At 38.2% G+C, this 20,339-nt stretch overlaps 2 protein-coding genes across 4 annotated transcripts in view; one reads left to right on the forward strand and one right to left on the reverse strand.

The window, feature by feature from the left end:
- Positions 1–18,841, forward strand: part of LOC126189052 (uncharacterized) — a 37,857-nt gene extending 19,016 nt beyond the window's left edge. The window contains exons 2-3 of the mRNA XM_049930911.1: positions 18,330–18,531; positions 18,609–18,841. Of these exons, the coding sequence (XP_049786868.1) occupies positions 18,330–18,531; positions 18,609–18,841 (435 nt within the window). The remainder of the gene's footprint in view (positions 1–18,329; positions 18,532–18,608) is intronic.
- Positions 18,737–20,339, reverse strand: part of LOC126189051 (mucosa-associated lymphoid tissue lymphoma translocation protein 1 homolog) — a 147,376-nt gene continuing 145,773 nt past the window's right edge. For 2 of the 3 annotated variants that reach the window (XM_049930908.1, XM_049930910.1), the window contains exon 12: positions 18,737–19,249. In XM_049930908.1, the coding sequence (XP_049786865.1) occupies positions 18,935–19,249 (315 nt within the window). In that variant the 3' untranslated portion in view covers positions 18,737–18,934. The remainder of the gene's footprint in view (positions 19,250–20,339) is intronic. The other variant, XM_049930909.1, reaches the window with a different exon arrangement.

A 20,339-nucleotide genomic window follows, 5' to 3' on the forward strand; every position in this document is an offset into this window, starting at 1 on the left:
TCAAATATTTTAATAAATTAATAAGTGGTGGAGATACAAAGGAAAGGTTAGAATTTAGTAAATATAGTTATCATAAAGAACTCCAAACAAAAAATAAATACTAACTCTAACTCAACAAATTTTAAAGCACCACAAGCTAATATAAGAACAGAAAATATTAAAATAGAGTGAAAGAGGAAACCCAACTGACACAAAATTAAATGGTCAAAAAAATCTGGCAGAAAGGGATATTAGAAAATGACTGGAAAATAGCACTAATCCAACCACTACCCAAAACAGTAACACCCGTCAACTACAGATGTATGTTCTTACTTTCAGTGGAGCAAAAAATTGTGATTGTGCATTTTTGGTACCGGGAATTGAACCCTGGCTTCCTGGTGAGAGCCAAGCATCCTAGCCACTAGACTGTACTGAATAACAATGCAGTACTCCTCCAGTGAACACAGCAAGCACCTACCTGCTAGTCGATGAGAACTGCAAAAATTAACTTTCCACTTTGTAGAACGGCATGCTCATTTTTTTCTGTGGCACTTCAGAGAATAATTTAATCATGCAGGGTATAAACGAGGTAGGGCAGGTGCAGAACAAATCAATACTTGTAGCTCTTACTGCAAGATTGAACTAAGGGCTACAGAATACTGGTGTATGTTTGTAGATTTTAAGACATATAACTATACACACAGACTTAATTTATTCAAAACTTGGAAAGAATTTGGAGTAGATAAAATGTGAGCATCTACAAGAAACACAAATATGAAAGCTATAGTGAAACTTATTACAGAAATATCAAGCAATGTTGATGTACTATCTCAAAACTTGTGATTTTCTGCCTGAAAAAGTGGAAGAAGAAACTGGCAGAAGCTAAAATCAAAAGTTGAATACAAAAATTCAAACTGAATGAAAAAGGATAATATTAAAATTGACTGTCTAGCACTTGCAGATGATTTAGCAGTTCTGGCAGGTACACACCTCCTTTGAAAAGCAGAGGTAGTGGCAAACAAGACTGCATCATCAAAATTAAACATAAAGTATGGAAACCTATGGGAAAAGTCATATATGAAACCTATTACATTCCCAATGTGACATATGTTTAGAAAGACCTGGAGGGATACAATCTGAATTGTGGAAATCTGAAAAGAGGCTCCAGTTGTAAAAGACAAAACAAAATTGCAGCTGAAATTGTATGGACATATGCGACACAAGGATGCTAACACGCTACCAAGAGTAATGTATGATTTGAAATTCAGAGATAAAAGACCAAAGAGACAAAGATGCAGGTACAAGGATATATCTTACATGAAGCAGACAGGACATAACTGGCACAGTATCGGAGAGGAAGAGAAGTTTACAAACTGCAATTGGGGGAGAAGCTGTGTTTGCTGACCCATCAAGTAAGATGGAATAACATGTGATGGGATGATCATGATTACTTTGATGATAAGAAAATGAAGAAATTTTTGGATAATGGAAGAGAGTGTGAAGAAGACATGAGGGAAAAGAGAAAAATAGAAGAAACATCTAAATTAAGATGTGAACAGGGGTGTACAAACATGTTGAAAAACGTGATCAGTGTTCTACGGTTACATCCCAAGAACCAGTCCGATGGGGCTGATACAAATATCTGCATATTATTTTGAAAAATTAAAATGCAATCCCAGTTTGCTTAGAAAAGTGCATGAATATCCAGAAGAAATTTGGAAAAGTGAGAGAGAAATTGATGACAGAACAAAATATCCCATGAAAATTTCCTTATTAATGATGGAACACTCACACAGCATCATATTGTTTTTCAGTAATAGAAAACATTTGAAATGTGATAGTGCCTTTAGGGCTACTACATGGTCAGCTGTTAAAGAGTCGAAGAGGCCTTCATAAATACACTGTGACATGAATGAATGAGGTTGCACCTGGCTCTGCTGCAACCTGGGGTTGCACCTTGCTCTGCTACAACCTGGCAGACAGTATTAATAGGAACCTTAGACTTTTTTTAAATGATAAAATTATCTGTAATGAAGTACTGCCAAGATAAGGACACAGAAGTATATAGTCAGATCTTGATATAATTTCAAAGTGGTACAAAGATTGGCAATGTGCTTTAAATGGTTATAAAGGAATGGTGTGCCATGTCAATGAGTCACAATTGGAATTGGGTAACTTAAATACTTGGGTGTAAAGATTTGTGGGGGTTTTGAAATGGAATGATCAAACAGGATTAATAGTAGGTAAAGCAGCTCACAAACAGTGTTTCATTAGTAGCATACTGGGGAATACAAAACATCGGGACATTTTACAATATTGTTCAAGCAAAGTGGTCATTACCAAATAAGCCAAATAGCATGATATTGAATGAGTACAAAGAAGGGCAGCAGTGGTAACAGGTTTGTTTGATTTACAAAAGAGTGTTGCAGAAATGCCGAAACACCTGTCTTGATGGACATTTGAAGGTGATACCAGCTATTCTGCGAAAGCCTACGTACTGAGTTTCAAGAAACAGTATTACGTGAAGAATAGAGGGATATATACAGCCCTCTGTGTATTGCTTCTGTAGGGACAAAGTTAGGCTAATTACAGCATACACAGAGGCAATAAGCAGTTATTATTTCCATGCTCCATATGTGAATAGAATGAAAAGAAACCCTAATGTATGGTACAATGCACAGTAACTTCTGCCTTGCATTTCAGTGGTGTGCAGATGTAGCTGAACAAGCAATGCCACTGAGTAATAGTGGACTGACAGTTGACATAGTAAAGATTGGAGGGTCATCCATCTGCAGAGATCACTGCAGCATTTTATGAAGGGAGGGCTAATGCAAGTAAACAAATAAAAATTGCTGCAGGACTGCCTTAACTCTATTAACCCTTCCACTTCAGCCATTTAAATATGAAGCTCAGTGAGGAGTACATTTAGGCAAAATAAAAAGCAAAGGGCTTTATTACATTCTAAAATAGCCAAAAATGTATACTATTATCACGGTATCATTATTAAAGTTGGCTTTAAGATTTAAATCGTACTGAGTGTCCATGGAGGGAAAAATAATTAAATCCAGATTCACCCTATGAAGAGGGCTAGAATGTTATCACCACACATGTGGCACATTCCCACTACATTACCTGCAGCTTGTGTGCTAGAAGTGGCTCACTCTAGCAGGCTGCAACAACTCAGCTGAAAGTCTCAAGAGGTAATCCTGAATTTCAACAAAATTCAGAATTGTAGTCCATTCTCCAGATTTCAGATTTGTTATGGGTGGCAATTAGCCCTCAAACTGTAGAGGAATCTCTTTCGCAGGGATCTGCACATGGCTCATCACAGATTTCGTCAAGATTTATGGCATATGGAGGACTTGGCCAAAATGAGTGTCGGAAATTGGAGCACCAGATCATCAGGCATTTTGACAAAATAGCATTTTTGGCAGCATTTTTTGAGAGATATGAGCCATTTATGTTGCAAAAGTTTCCAGGCAGCAGTTGGCATAGTGGAAAGAGTATAAAACTGTAATGCAAGGGTTGTTTTCAACTTTTACATTGACTGAAAACTGATATAATGCTCAGTGTATTGTATCTATTAATATTTTCATAAAATGTATGACATGGAAAGGTAAAGGAAACTTTGGGGTTGTGCATATGTTTCCAGGAATGGATTGTAATGCATACACGAGAACATTGTAGGCAAAATTAGATACTTGTATATTATTTTAAAATGAATGATTTACACTTGGTGGGGTGATATTCATCATGAAAACAGGAGAAGCAATAATTTTCTCGGCATTTTGCACACTTTATAAATGCCTTACTTTTACAATTACATTGTGGTCTTAAGTTTCTGCAGGAAAACAGACTCAGTTTACATTCATAAAAGATTCTCTCTCACCTAATGATTTGGCAGCAAACCATGCATAACACATCATTTTACCAAATACTGGCAAGGATAGCAGGTGATGTAGAGTGGAATGTTTTTTGATGTCATCTTCTTGGGAAAAAGATTTTTTTTTCTCTTTGAGATAAGAGCCGTTTTGAAACTTTTTGAGAAGTCTGCACATGACAATAGAAATGGACACCAAGGTGTTGCACTAGCAGAGTGCAGTTGGAGGAATCACTTTACTACTGCACGATGACAGTCCTTCACCTTGAAAAATCTCATCATCTAACTGTGGATTTGTTTGCACTCTCTGTGATTCAGTTAAGAGAATAAATTTGTTCTTTTGCATGTAGTACATTAACAGACAAGTCAAAACTGTTTTCTACATGACTTGTATTTTTCCCAGATTTTGATGAATTAATGACAACTTCCTATATTTTGCCATGTACTTATACAACATTTTTTGAACCCCTGGTCCAAAATTTTTCTTTATCTTTCCTTCTCCTGCTTTTTTGAAAATATTAATAAATGCAATATATGAGCATTATTTCATTTTATTTGCCATGCACGTAATGTAAAATTTGAAAATAAAAAAAATTCTATATAGGGACTTGATCCCATGACGCTTCGTTTACTGTTCTGTAGTCTTTCTATTGCACCAACCACTTCCTTGAATGTATGCTAGCGTAAATGGCTCATGTCTCACCTGACCTGTGCCAGAAATGCTATTTTTTCCAAATGCTTGGTCATCTGCAGCTCCCATTTCTACCACTGTCATTTCTGGCAAAGTTCTGGAGATACCATAAATCGATGATGACATGGAGGCACAGTTCCCTCATAAGCATAGTCCTTACCAGTTGTACAGGAAATATCCTAGAGTGGAAGATAAATATCCCTACACTCTGGTTTCTAAAATTCATACACCTTGGAAGTCACTTCCAATGATTTGGAAGCTACTGTTATAGTATGTCTCTATTTCAAGCAGCTGCATGCAAAATATACATAAGTAATGTTTAGTAATTTTTTTATCTTCAAGAAGGCATAAGGCACTTGTCAGTGGTTTGACATCATCATTCATTTGCAGAGAAATAAATGTTACAGTATTTACAGGTATGGTTATACTTTCAAATCTCCATATCTTAAGAGTGTGTTTCGTTCACTAAATGCTGGTAACTGTGGAGAACAGTTCCTGTGCCAGTAGGAGAATGAAGAATTGAGGGATGGCTTCTAAGCTTTAATGTTTAGCACTGTGGATGACTGTTGCTGCAGAAGTCACAGGTTCAATTCACAGTGGATTTTTTTTTAAAGAGTGGTATTTTTATGACAGAAATTGCTAGGTCTACAGAAACTAGCAGAGGAGGTGGATATTCAATGAGGTATAGGTCACAACTTAAGTCTTGCAACAAGTTGAAGTGTCTTCAACTTGCAACCATCTCTGAGTCATTACTTTTTTTTTTATTTAACTGATCAGGCAACCTAGCCATAGGATATTTACCTCTGGGGGAGACTGTCTTTGCAGTTCTGTACTTGCATGTGCTCTAGGTTTCGTCAACCGTTGAGCTGCTATGGAGAGGACAGATTAGATTTTATTTCATATCCACTGTTCATTATTGAGGAATGTAGTACAGTGGTTAGCACACTGGACTTAAATTTGGGAAAACCAAGATTCGAATAACCACCAGGTCATCCAGATGTAAGTTTTCTGATTTCCTAAATTGCTAAAGGCTAATGCTGTGATGACTTCTTTGAAGAGGGCAAAGCCAATTTCTTTCTCCCACCTGAGCTAGTGAGCCATCTTTAATGACCTTGTTGTCGACAAGACATTAAATTCTAAGCTTCCTTCCCTAAACATTCTTTCTTCTTTTGGAAACCGGTTTGCACCAGGCCTTCCAGTAGTTCCATTATGTTATAGTATGGTGTGATGTATAACAATTCAGCCAGATCCTTTTAATGACATCTGACTGACAGAACATTTTCTGGATGTGTAGAAAGAAGCAGTCCTAATCCTTGTGTTCTGTTTAGTTACGGGAGCAGATAGTGAAATGTGAATTTGATTATGAGTACATAGAATATACTTTAATGAATCAGTGTACCAAAAGCACTAGATAATGGTCACCATGAGATCAATAATCTTGCAGCATATGAAAACATCAATTATGTCACTAGATACAATGTGCTGTCTCAGCTTTTGAATGTATTTTGTAAACCATCTATGAGCAAAGAAACCATGTGACTCACATTACTGTGGAACTTCGGTGATTCATTAATATGATTTCTTTACATGTCCATATATATTGAGATTTAGTGCAATCATAAAAACTGTTATTGTTAGTATTTAAATTCTCACACAGTAATGTGTAGTTCATTCTAACATGTACACCTGGCTCCCCCTCATTGTATTATCTGTATATAATTTCAGTGTTTTTGGCGTCACATTGCACCATGTTTTAATGTCCTGTTTTGTATACTGAGAGAAGGAAAGTCTTTGGTCTACTGAGATACTCGCCTTCAATTTTATGCTATGACAAAACAATAGCAAGAAAATTGTCGACATACACTCCTGGAAAAGAACACCATCAATTCTTCGACCCAGCAGCAGGAAATTTTATTGACACACTGTTGGGGACGTATACAACACACGGTCGCAAAGGCAGAGCCATACCCACGTGAGTAAAGTCAACAGAGCGTGCGCAATGTCGGCGCTAGTACTGTGTACACCTTCCTTTTGCATAAGACAATCGCAGAGGTGCCAAATGTGGTCTTGAGGAATGGCCCTGCCATGCAGTGTCCACCTGGTGCCTCAGCTGAGACAGATTCCCTGCTGGTCGTGCAGGCCAAAAATGACATTTCATCCGGTCGCAAACATGCTCAGTGGGGGACAGATCTGGCGATTGTGCTGGCCAGGCTGTTGTCGTACACCTTGAAGAGCACATTGGGTGGCGCGGGAGACATGTGGACGTGCATTGTCCTGTTGGAAAAGCATGTTGTCTCGTTCGTGCATGAATGATAGCAAGACCGGTTGAATAATGGTTTCAATGTACCGTTCACTGTTCAATGTTCCCTCTACTGTCACCAGTGGAGAGTGGCCCGTGTAGGATATGGCTCCCCACACAATGATTCCGGGTGTTAGTCCTGTGTTCCTCCGTCATACGCACTCCAGATTTTGGTGCACCCCTGCACAATGCCACACACATGTTCAACCGTCATTGGCAGCAAGGCAGAAGTGACTTTCATCACTGAAGACGAAACGTCCCCATTCGTCCTTCCATAAACGCCTATCGTGACAGCACTGGAGGTGGGCTGAGTGAAGTTGGGGCGTGAGCAGAAGATGCCCCAACGGCATGCGGGGTTGTAGCCCTACTTCATGGAGACGGTTGCAAATGGTTCTCGGTGATACCCCTGGAGCAATAGTGTCCCTAATTTGTTGTGAAGTGACAGTGTGGTCCTGTAATGCGACAGTCTTGGCGTGCATCTGTGCGTTGTCACTATCTGGACCCGGGCATGTGCACCTTCTGTAGACCACTGGCGACAACACTGATGCACCGTGGAGACCTCTTGCCTCATGTGCTGCACAATTTTGCAGTATGTCCATCCGGCCTCCCGCAGCCCCACTATACGCCCTCGCTCAAACTCCATCGGTTGCACAAACAGGTCATGTACACGCTGTTGTGGCATGCTGACAATGTTGAAGACATGCAAGGAGCTCCATATACCATGGCAAATTGGCTGCCACTGGCTCTGGGGGTGAATAACCGCTGAGCAGCTTGCAACATTACATGGCTGATAACACAGTTCCTGGTGTGTTCGCAATGTGGCGCGTTTGATGAACGCATGCACTGCCCTCTCATAGTGTCCCATGCAAGTATAATAGGTCTTATTCACTTTCATCAATGTGTTCATTTTTCATTTTCCAGGAGTGTATTTCGGAATTTCAACAGATTAATCTGCCATCTTCAGAAGCCTACAAAATTTAGGATATTATAAATCATTAGATCTTGACCATAAATTTGTGAAGAGCAAGAGTCGTATTACAATAACTACAAATATGCATTTAGCAGATGCTGATATCTTCTTCACTCAAGCATAATGCCATGACACATCCAAAAATGTACACATTGCATGTGATAATTATAAACATAGATTGACAATTTACAGTACATGAATCACATTTTTGTTCATAGTCAAATTATTGTGCTAGCAGGAAGGTAAATATATAAGAACAGTTACTGAGGTATGAGGGGTACTCAAAAGAAAATGTATGATACAACAATGGTTTAATTGAAGCCTTTATTCAAAAGTAATTACCAGAGACCTGAGCACAAACATCCCCCTGTTCCATGACCTGAAGGATTCCCTGTCCCCAGAATTCGTCTGACTGTGACAGGGCCCAGTCCTCCACTGTGCCTTCGGTTCGTTGACAGAGTTAAAGTGTTTCCCTTCGAGATGCTTTTTCAGCAGACCAAATACATGGAAGTCACAGAGTGATATATCTGAGCTGTAGGACCGATGCTCAAGCTGGTCCCACCTGAACTTACTCATTACACTTTTTGTATCCTGGGACACGCAGGCCTTTTGTTCTTAATGGACGTGCATAGGGTACAGAGTGGTTTGTCCATGCTTGAGGAATTCGATGAGTATTAGATCTTGCACATTGAAAAAGACTGTTAGTATCAACTTGTCTGTTGAAAACACAATTTCTTTAAGGGAGAGATGAAGACACTATATTCGCATCTCAAGATGTCACACTAATTTATTCCAAAGCGGCAAACACAAATTTCAACCGGTTTGGTGGTTACGAGGTTTTGTACCTTTTCATTTGAACACTTCTTATGTATGAAGGAAATATATAGAATACATTTGCAAAAACGTAGCACCTAGTTCCATAGATGCTATTTCTAACACTAATATCTAAAAGAAATGTGCTCATTTTTCACTATTTTGTAAGAGATGGTGTATAATCAAAATAATTTGTTTTTCAGTGTAAGCTGGTCATTCAACAAATCTTTTGAATTTAGGTAGGAATGTTTTAAGATGAGAACTTAAGCTTTATCTCTTGTTTACAATAAATATTGCTCAGTTAGTGACTAACTTTATTATGCTTGCATAGGATAAAACAGCTGACTACAGAACAACAACTGCATATAATAAGTCACTGTGCTGACTGTGACAAAGGTGCTTTTTATAGTCCATGATGGTTTCACTCACTTGAGAAGAGTATGGGTTGTGTCGTCACATCAGCCTTCACCTTCTCTCTTTTTTTTTTTTTTTTTTTTTTTTTAACCAGGTGCTCCCGTATGTGAGGGAACTTGCACTTGACCTGCTGCTGGTCCTAGAGAAAATGATTGTACAGGCAAAGATTACTCGTGTTCAGAATAGAGCTTTGTTGTCTTCTTCTGGTGCAGGGGATTGGCCTCCTCATTGGAGAGCAATGCCGTGGAATGAGAATGGAGCGTCCCTTCATTGGAATACACAGGCTTGAGTTGTTCTATTGAGCTGTTACCTGTTTACAGTACCTTTCATTCTTGTAAGTGTGCCGCCCTCTTGCAGTTACTCTGTAGTGTCCTTGAATACAGCAGACAGAGTGATGATTGCATGGTGTGACCCTTGAGCCACATTTTTGTTAGGTCTCCATGAACAAACACTCTCTAGTCTCCATGTTTGGCAGGAGTGGTAGGCTGAATGGTCCTCGTTCTAAGACTGAGGTTTTGTGTAAACTGTTTGCACAGGTACAGAACAACTTGGGTGGATCTGGCAAGATCAATTCTCCTTGAACCCTCAGCTGCGCACCTTAGACTAATTGTACTGGTGAACACTGCATGTACTCCTTCGCTGCAATTCTCAATCAGAGTAGAACCAGTGGCAATGCTTCTGACCACAATGATGAACAGCACATTAGAGCTGTTATGCGAGTATAGTGAAATCACTCTACAATTCTATTGCTGACTTGATTTGGCTAGTGTGAAGGTGGTTGCAACTACACAGTAAGAGAAGTCTATTGAAAAGTTGGCTTTCAAATTGTGAAAGACAAACTGTAGTTAGGTCTTGTGGAACCAAACCTGTAGAACCAAGCGTGCACCAACACCCTTACAACTGATTCAGTGGATGTATCTTGTATCATAATGACCTCTGGCCACATGGTAAAATATTTGATGATCGTTAGCATATAAGTTGTCTGGCACGTTAGCAAGTAACATTGTCTGCAGAGTATGGCAGTGGCCCTATGATGTCCAGTTGTATATGCAAAAATCTAACTGATGGTGTTGGGAAGTGAGCAACAGGGAGAAGATATGCCTACTGATCTTATTAGACTGGCATGTCAGGAATGTGTGTGTCCATGCTTGACAAGCTTTCTGCACTCTCGGCCACACAACTTTGGCAGAGACTAACTTGACTGTCGTACTGACTCCTGAGTGTGCTAAATTATGTAATATCAAAAACTTCATGATGGTATTGTTCTGGTATGTAGGGTCACTGCTTCCCTTTCACTGTGTCACACCAAATACTGTCCAGGCACATCATGGACTGTCACACACCTGAGCTGCAACACACTTTGCTTGTTCTGTATGAGGCAGGGCGAAAAGGGATTGTCTGGCTGTTTTAATGTGTCCAACAAATGTTCATGCTAGCACACTCTTGAGAGAGGCAACCTGCAACAAGGTTGCCTTCCCCTGCTATGCGCCACACATTGCTTGAGAACTGTGCAATATACCTGACTTTTTTGCATTGATGCAGTGGTTGATATCAGTGTCATGCTGAAAAATGGCTACCAGGGGCTTGTGGTCAGTAAAAACTGTAAAACATCTCCCTTTGACCAATGGACAGACATGTTTAATGGCTAAAGAAATAGCAAGCAACTTGTCATCACATGCACTCCATTTTTGTCATTGCTGAGTCAGGTGTGCACGCGCACGCACACACACACACACACACACACACACACACACACACACACACATCCACTAATTAAAAACATTTACAAAAATAGAAGAGTAATCGTATAAAGTACTTGTAGTAAAGAAGATATTAGAGTAAGTCTTTCCGCTCCCGGGATTGAAATGACTCCTTACCCTCTCCCTTAAAACCCACATCCTTTCGTCTTTCCCTCTCCTTCCCTCTTTCCTGACGAAGCAACCGTTTGTTGTGAAAGCTTGAATTTTGTGTGTATGTTTGTGTGTCTATCGACCTGCCAGCGCTTTTGTTTGGTAAGTCTCATCATCTTTGTTTTTAGATATAAGTTTTAGAGTATTTAGAGGAGATAAAAAGGAACACATTTGTTCCATTGCTAGGGAACCACCAAGGTACAGATGTTGCTGAAAATGCTGCCTGCTTACATTTACAGCCAAACAGGCAACTAGCTCTTCTGGAGTGCCTTTTGGTGTCTGGCACATGAAACCCTTTGTTTACCCTGACAAAAAAATCGATAACGGTTAGTAACATCTCTAAAACAATATTCATCACACAGCAGTTTTAACACTGTCTCTGAACATCACTTGTATCAGAACCTTTATGGACCCCTTGTAGGGAGATGGTTCATATGTGGCACGTAATATAAAAAAAAGTTTTGTTTAGGTGATATGCAACAGTTGTTCAGTAATTGAAGAAACACATTTTTACCGTGTACCGGTTTAATGGTATGTGTTCAGAGAGTTATTATGGAAGCTTTTACTCATTTATAATAGAAGATTTATTTTTTAAGGATAAAGATGCATATTTATTTGATAATTTTCTGGCACATCATCAGTCATTTCATTACCACATACATAGGTAACTTAGTTTGTGCAATGTATTGTGGTGTTTGGACTAATTTTGAATAGTTTTCGAAATAGTTTGTTATTTAGGTCTTGTTGCCATGAAATGCAGAAAACATTTTGGGCTAGTCTTTTTGGTTACCTTGTACATTGTGAAGCACAGTATGATGGGAACAAATTGCATGTAATAACTATTGGATAAAAAAGCACTATAGTACAAAATAGAAGGAAGATTGTTAATATCTAGTCTACTTTTCATACCCTAATATCTTCTTTACTACAAGTACGTTATACGATTACTCTTCTATTTTTATAAATGTTTTTAATTAGCTTCAAAGGTAAAGTTAAAGGATATTAATCAACTTAGGCAGTGTATAAGCTCTCCTACAACAATGCTCTGTATTTAGAACAGAACACTTCCCTTTCCATCTTACTCATGAATTAGAATGTTTATTTGGCATTTTGTTTTATGTTGCTATGAATGACTGTTTGATGCAGAGTATTAAGTAAACACCAGCAGAAAAACATTTAGGAAGATATTAAATGAAGATCTTGTCATGAGAAAGCTGTGTAGCGTTTCAGAGATCGCTAATGAACGAAAGCAATTTCAAAGTTTCCAATGAATGTGATATGACTAGCTTAGAAACAAGAACAAATATCATTCTGTAATATCACTACAGAGGCCAGCCAAACCACATGACTGAAATGTTTCATCTACCCACAAGAAGAAAGATGGTACTAGCATATTTTTTTCTTTAGTAGTTGTTCATTGTGAAATTTTGAATGGACTCCAAAGAAGTAGGTATTTGAATTGACTAAATGTGCTGAATAGCCTACTGGAAGAGGTTGAGATAGTTGATACTGCTATTGTATGTGGGTTTAGAGGTTTCGTTACTTTATTAAGAAAGAGTTACACTAATTCTCCAATATTCTTGCATGAGAAAGTAGTTTTATTATGTGTTTTTGCCATAAATTCAATTAAGGAGGCTGTGAACATCGGTTAATGTCTCTGTGCTTCTCCTGGCACATCACTCATATTTCAGTCGATGAACTGTGATAATAGGAGTACTTAGATGATATTATACAAACAGATCCAGACACATAGATTACTGACATCATATTATCTCCAATTCAACAAAATGGAAATAACGGGAAATTTCTAACAGGCTTTCATTTTAATGACAATACTTCACTTATTTAAAGCACAAACATACATTCATAGTTATCTTATACAGAATGCATTGATTGAAGGTCTTAGGTTTAGGTTAGTGGTGTTTAACGTCCCGTCGACAACGAGGTCATTAGAGACGGAGCGCAAGCTCGGGTTAGCGAAGGATGGGGAAGGAAATCGGCTGTGCCCTTTCAAAGGAACCATCCCAGCATTTGCCTGAAACGATTTAGGGAAATCACGGAAAACCTAAATCAGGATGGCTGGAGACGGGATTGAACCGTTGTCCTCCCGAATGTGAGTCCAGTGTGCTAACCCCTGCGCCACCTCGCTCGTTGCATAGACTGAATGAATATTGTGGTAATGTCAGGATGGAAATCAAAAACAAAATGATAGGCAGCTACTCAGTGCAACTATTTGATGTGTGGCAAATGCGCGCGCGCGCACACACACACACACACACACACACACACACACACACACACACAAAAATAATACAGGGGTTAGCAGCAGAAGTAGCAAAATGAGGGTTGAATAAGGTAATACCTAGAATAGGACAGGACAGGGATAGAGAGAGGGGGGGGGGGGGGGGGCAGAACTGGGAGCAGAAGTAACATAGATATGGACTCAGATGTTGGGTAACAGAATATTACTTTGTGTGATGAGGAAAGGATTATGGGTGGAATATCCCTCATCACACAGCAAGAAAAAGTATAATTGAAGCTGCGGTCAAATTTTTTTTTTTTTTTTTTTTTTTTTTTTTAAAATCCTAGATATTGGGTGTATTGCTTCAGAGCACAAACCGCTTGTAGGTGTTACATGGAGAAATGGGTGGGAAATTCAAATCTCAGCTACATGGGCAGTTTGCTATGTGCCTGGCAAGCTTTTGCATTATTCATGGATGCTAATATTATAAAGGGAGGAGGATGATTTTCATGTGGAGTAGATGACAGTTGTTGGTAGTTGCTATATTTTGTATGGATAGAAGTTATTACGGTGTGATTTGAGAGCAATATCAAGCATGAAAGCCGGTTAAGATGAGGAGGACTGAGTGAAATGGATTTCAGAGTAGGGGATGAGATTCTGTAGGAAAGAGCACAAGCATTTTTGATCATGAAGATGTCATTAATGAGTCTGAAGCAGACAACTGGTTTAAGATGTTGAATGAAAAGCAAGTTCCCATAAATAGATTGGCACAGAATGGTGCTGTGCAAATACTTATGCCAATTATGTGTATTTGATTTCAGATTAGACTTTCAAAGGATGGTGAATTGTTAGTGTGAAGATGGTACTGTGAAAGAGTTCCATGAGTTTTTGGGCCTAGTGGATGTTAATGTACAGAGATTTAGCACCCACAGTGGTAAACAAGAAATCTGATGGTAATGGGACAAGAATTGTAAACATTTGGTAGTCGAAATGAATAGTATTGTAGAAGTAGGAAGAGGCTACAGACAGTTGAAGCTAAATGAATCCAGGGGTTATTTTTTCAGTAGCACTGTAAATAGCTACATGGGGAAAGACCATTAGAAAGATGCTAGTGAAGTTTGGTTTTGGGAGCTTGGCGAAAAGGCAAACGGTTAGGAGTTGCAAGTGTAAAAAGAATAAATTTTTTTTTAGTTGGACTTAATGTATTCTGAAGGTCAGTATTGGTTTCAAGTTCATAACTATCTGTGATGCTGGACTCACTGTAAAGGGATTTAAGGATGGGATGTGATGAAAGCTTGAAGGTCAGGAATACATAGAATTTATCACAGTGTGTCTGAGAGAAAGTGAAGGGTGCATCACAGTAGGAGGGACCTTGGGACTATGAGAGACATAATCAACTGTATGCTTTGATTTAGCTGAAGCCAATGAAGTGGGCAACAAGGAAATGCTTTCACTGAAGGAAGTAAAGAAATCCTTTACAAGTAATCATACTTAAACCTAGCTTCAACACTGCCAGTGAATCAACTTATGGGCTGAGATTTCTGTTTGAGCTAGATTATTGGAAGGTAGGCTGAAGACAAATGTCGGGAGGCTGTTTAGGAGCATTGTGTTTTATTGAAGTGGAGGAAAATTGCAACACTGGAGGTAGTATGTCAGCAAGGCAGGTCTTAAGAGCTATGTTATTGAGGGTGGGTGGGGACGAGCAGGATTAAAGGAAGTAAATTGTTCCTTGATGGCAATTGGTATCCCATAGTAAGATTAAAACCCAAATGCATACAATACAACTTGGTCAGACCTGTGTAGACTCTTACTAGTCAGGAAAGGGGACAGTGGCAGTAATGGATGTTCTGTTTAAAGTAGCTACCACAATTAAGGAAGTGCTGTTCAACTACTGATCTGACCAAGGAAAGCAATTACCTGAAAAAACAGTGTTACATTTCCAATCTTCTCACTATATGACAATTCAATTTCCTGGACAATAGTAGAAATGATATCATGTAACAATTTAAGCTACTGTTAAATTTACTCTTTATTGTGCGACCAGTTGCAGTTGGAGACCATTATCCAGCATGCAATTTTGTTAACAGCAATAGTTACAAGCACAGTGTCAAAAAATAATATTTGTAATAATGTTTACTCATGTGGAGGTAGATGCATGGGTTTGCTGTTAACAAAAATTTGTGCTGGGTAATGGCCTTTGGCCGAAATCAGTCACATAATAAATAATAAATTGTGTAGCAGCTTAAGGTATTACATCATTGGTGGTTCGTGCAAAACTCTACCAATGTGCTACAATGTGATGGTCTAAGCCTTTGACATAAAAGGGTAGTAATTGTAACTAAATCGAATATACTTATTTTGTATATAGAAGTTGAACTGTTTAAATATATTTAAATTTTGTGATTTATAATTTAATATTGCAAGGAATTACATAATAACTTAAAAAGAAAGGTTGGTGGCAGCAGGAATCTGAACCGAACCAATCAATTGCCTGTTAGTGTACTTGACCACTCAACCATGATGCTGTTATGAAACTGCTCCTCAAAAATTCCTAATATTTTATGCTTGCACAATGTGATACTCAGTTTCAAACAAAAACAGTGACCTGGTGCTGTGAACAACATAGCACTTGTGCTGGAAAGGATGGCATCACATCAGAGCATGCACAGTCGAAAACACAACTGCATCCCTTCTCAGAGTTGATAAGAAGACTGACCATCATTTCAGTACTTAACACTGGTTTGTAGTTATCACAGAGGAAGCACTACAAAACATGTTCCCATCCATTTTATTTGCATGCCCGCTAACATTCGAAGAGAAATGGCATAATCCTAGTACCATATTTATAGTTTACTGTGGCACGTGATAACTGGCTGCCAGTATATTACATGATGTCATTTCTGTAATTTATAAAAGTTATGGTACACAATCTTGAAAAATTAGTTTGCTGAAACTGTTCATTGGGGTGAACATTCTGTTAAAGAATAAAATTATGTACTTCCTGCCCAGGAAATGTTCACTAATTTTTGTAGTCTTTCCTCTGTATATTAATATAGTTAAGTATTCAATAAGCAATGCAACATGTTGTTTTTTGCAGCCAATTTCAGTCGAAAGAAAAAATAAATAAAAAATGCAGAATTTGTTGTGGGCCATCATGGAATATTCCTGCTTTAGCCCGTACATACTCATGAGGTTCTGATAGGTGGTGGTGCTATACATAGCCTTCAAAATGGAATTTGTAATGGAGAGCTGTCATTGAGTTTCTTTCGGCAAAAAACCAGCGCATCGTAGATATTAATAGGTGCTTGCAGAATGTCTGTGGACACCTGCCAGTGAAGAAAAGCATGGTGAGTTGTTGGGTGAGGCATCTGTCATAATCACAAGAAGGTCGTGCAAACCTGTCTGACCTGTGGCATGCTGGCCAGCTGTACATAGATGATAATCCTACAATTTTGGAGCGTGCGGCACTCTCATTCAAGGTGATTGATGGATCACAAACAAACATCTTACTGCACAACTGGACATATTGGCAGTGCTGACACAGTCGTCCACCAGTTCGGATACTCGAAGGTGTATGTCCACTGGGTTCCTCACCACCGAACACAAGAGCAACAATGGACCATCTCTGCAGAATTTCTTGCAGGTTGAGACTAATTGTGACAATTTTTTGTTGAGAATTGCAGATGATGATACATGGGTCCATCACTTCAAACCAGAAACAAAACTGCAATCCATGGAGTAGTGCCAAAGAAAAAGTTCAAAGCCACACCCTCAATTGGTAAAGTCATGGTGGTGGTCTTCTGGGACTATGAAGGGGTTATTCTGTTTGATGTCCTCCATCGTTGTGCAATGATCAACTCCTGAAGTGTATTGTACTACCCTCAAGGAATTGAAGAAACGACATCAGTGTGTTTGTCATCACCACAAAAATGCAAACGAAATTCTCCTTCTCCATGATAATACAAGGTGTCTCACAAATCTGTGCACCTGAGAGCAGCTCATGAAACGTCATTTGACTATTCTTCCTCATCTTCCCTACAACTCGGATCTGGCACCTTCCGACTTTCATATGTTCAGTTCAACGAACAATTCACTCTTTAAGAAGCAGTATGTGGATGATGGGAAGGTTATTGGTGAAGCAAGACGTTGACTTCGTCAACCAGTAGAGTGGTACAAAGTGGGCATCACTGCATGTTGGAATTCTGAACAAAACCCACCTGCTTTTAGAAAAAAAGTGTTGCATTACTTATTGAATGCCCCCTCGAATTATTTTTGTGTGCTGTATGGTACAGTGCTGCAATCATCACCAGGCACTCTTACTTGTTTAGAGTATAAATGTGTTTCCAAGATAATATAGTCCTACAATACTGACATTACCTGAGGTTTAACAAAAATTTGTTTTTTAAGTACATATTCTAAAATATCTATGTAGATTTCATAAGACAAATAACTGTCTGTAAGTAATTGTATAGGTATTCCTCAGAATATTTACAAATGGTTGCACACTGTAATATGAAACAATGACATAGTAGAATTTTATTCTTGCCATCTGCGATAAAGCAGATGTAGTTCTGTATGTTTGCTGCTCATTAGCAGCAGCAGCAGTTGACATCAGAAGCTGCCTGTAGATCAACAAATGACGATACAGGAGGGTATGTTAATTATTGTGAGCTAAAATGACATGACACATGTTCTCTCCTAAATTATCTCCTTTAGTCTGTGTGGTATCACTAAACTTGGTTTCTCCATGGAAAGTGCAATGAAGCAGGTTTAAATTCTGTGAATGGTGGAAAGCACATAAAATCAGTATATTTACTTTGCACTGAATATTAATACAATTGGGAAAGTGTTCAAATGTATTTGTAAAGGGGTCGATAATTGTAATTCATAATCAGGCTTCCCCAGACAATTCTGTGGTCCCGAGAGAATTTATATTTATGAAAGCCACACCTTAAACTTGTTTTTTACATTGTATAATGTCAGGACAGTTGTTATAAGCAAATGAGTTGTTCGGAAAATGTTATTTTCCTTTAATTACATGGAATAGCTCTAACTATTTATTTCCTAACTGTATTTCTTTATTACATAACTATAATAAACAATGACAAAACTTTCTTTTTTTCAATCTCAGGCAGTTGAAACAGTGTCAGCTTATTTACCAAAAGGTGATTTTGAAAATCTGGAGGGCTTGGTGCACGAGGACACTATAAAAGAACTGAAAAAAAATATTACCTCATTTTCACTGAAACATCGACAAGAGTTGGCAGTCAACAAGGAGGATATATACTTTTCATTCCCATATCAGATTGGTGTAATGTTCAGTGATGATGATGGTAAGTATGTGTTCTGTTAACTTGCAGGAGTACCCACTAGTGATATCTTGCTAGGCAAAGTCTTTTGTTTGTTACAGAAAACCAAAAGAGATTTGTGGAAATAACAATGGTGTACCATGTTCTCCGTGGCCTTCAAGAATTGAAAGAACAAGGCATAGTACCTCCAATGAACATGGGACTGTTACCTGAATACAGAGATAAAATGTTTATTTGCAATTACCGTTTTATTAGAGAGTTTACTAAAGGTGTAGAGTGTCAGTGGGTTATAAATGTATTGAATCATTTTAAACTAGCAGATTATACTTCGTAAAGAAAATTGTATTTGATAAGTATAAATGACAGAAATCATTTTGAGAACTTTTTTATGAAACATATATACACAAATATTTTTTTCTTTTTCACCTTAAAGCCTGTACAGTTGCTCCAGTTCAGCTTCATGTGGATCATACCAAAGCCCAGCTGGAACAATTAAAGGAGTGCCCAAGTCTAACACTGCAGAGTTGAGTAATTTTCTTGTAGTACGATCGTAGAATGTTATACCAAATGAGATAGGCCCCTGTAACAGGAAAAGGGAAAGACTGAAAATACTCATGAGGAACTTTGTATACAAATGGCGATGTACTTGAAGACAATAATGTACCTTCACTTTCTGAAGTCCTGCAATTGTAAGTACGTAGGATCCATTTTCTTCTTTCACGAATCGCTGAACTCCCTCAAACTGCACATAAAACAGCAGTAATGGTTTTGGTTTTAAATATGTTTTGTATGTGTCACTTAATAATCATTTCCTAAAGTCTGTTTTGAATAAATAAACTTTTTATTAAAAGTTCAGGACTGTGTTGTTCTTATCTGAACCTTTTACCTTGTCTGACACTGGAAAAATATAACAAGATTTCTCTTTATTTATGAAAGACCTTAGCAGTATGCAAAGGTGAATAAAATATTAAATCGTTTTATGTAATGTTGTGGTGAAGAATTTCATTGTTTTCAAACTACTGTGTCTCTCAAAATATTTGGTATAGTAGTAACATTTATATTATTGAAAAAATCAAGACTTTCTACTTTAAAGTTGTGTGTAATTATGTGCTCTTGAATAAAAATTTACTCCGATAAAGCAAATATGGTATGGAAAGTTCTGGCAGAATGTAAATAATTTAGCAGTGTAGGTAGCAACTCATCAAATAGTAGAAGCAATGAGTTGTTAACAGGCACACAAACAAGACTGAAAACTTTGGAACCACTCAGCCTCTGCTGTCCCCCTCCCCTCCAGCTACATTTGGCTGTAAAAAATCACAAAAGCTAGCCAAGTTTTCAGTCTTGTCTCTGAGGCTGTTGAGTGACCCAGTGTCTCTGCTATTTGGTGAGTTGTTCCTTTAATCATAAAATATGTACTTTCATAAATTAATTTATTTATAACACTGTGTTTGGAAAGAAAGTGATGAAAAGTACATGCACAGAATTTTCCAAAAACCATCTATCTTCCCACACAAAAATATAGCTCGTTGTATGTACAATAATCTTATTTTGAAACTGTCAGGGAGCAGTTTTCTGCTTTGTATGATAATTTTGAAATAGTGTTATCTTGAATTCACTACTCAGTTTTGTCTTTACTCTAAGCTTTTCCAGTCAGTGTTATGCCTATCAGAGAACACACTGCACACTGTTTTTCTTTCCTAACTACTTGTCTCAAGTATTTTCTCGAGAAAATGCTTTCCTGTTCATAATGTGGAGAATCTTCATGTGCCATGTAGTACTTAAAGATCTGTATTCTCAGCAAGATTTCTTCAGATGATTACCATAAGTCATGC

The sequence above is a fragment of the Schistocerca cancellata genome, chromosome 5 (assembly GCF_023864275.1).
Source record: "Schistocerca cancellata isolate TAMUIC-IGC-003103 chromosome 5, iqSchCanc2.1, whole genome shotgun sequence".
Classification (NCBI taxonomy): Eukaryota; Metazoa; Arthropoda; class Insecta; order Orthoptera; family Acrididae; genus Schistocerca; species Schistocerca cancellata.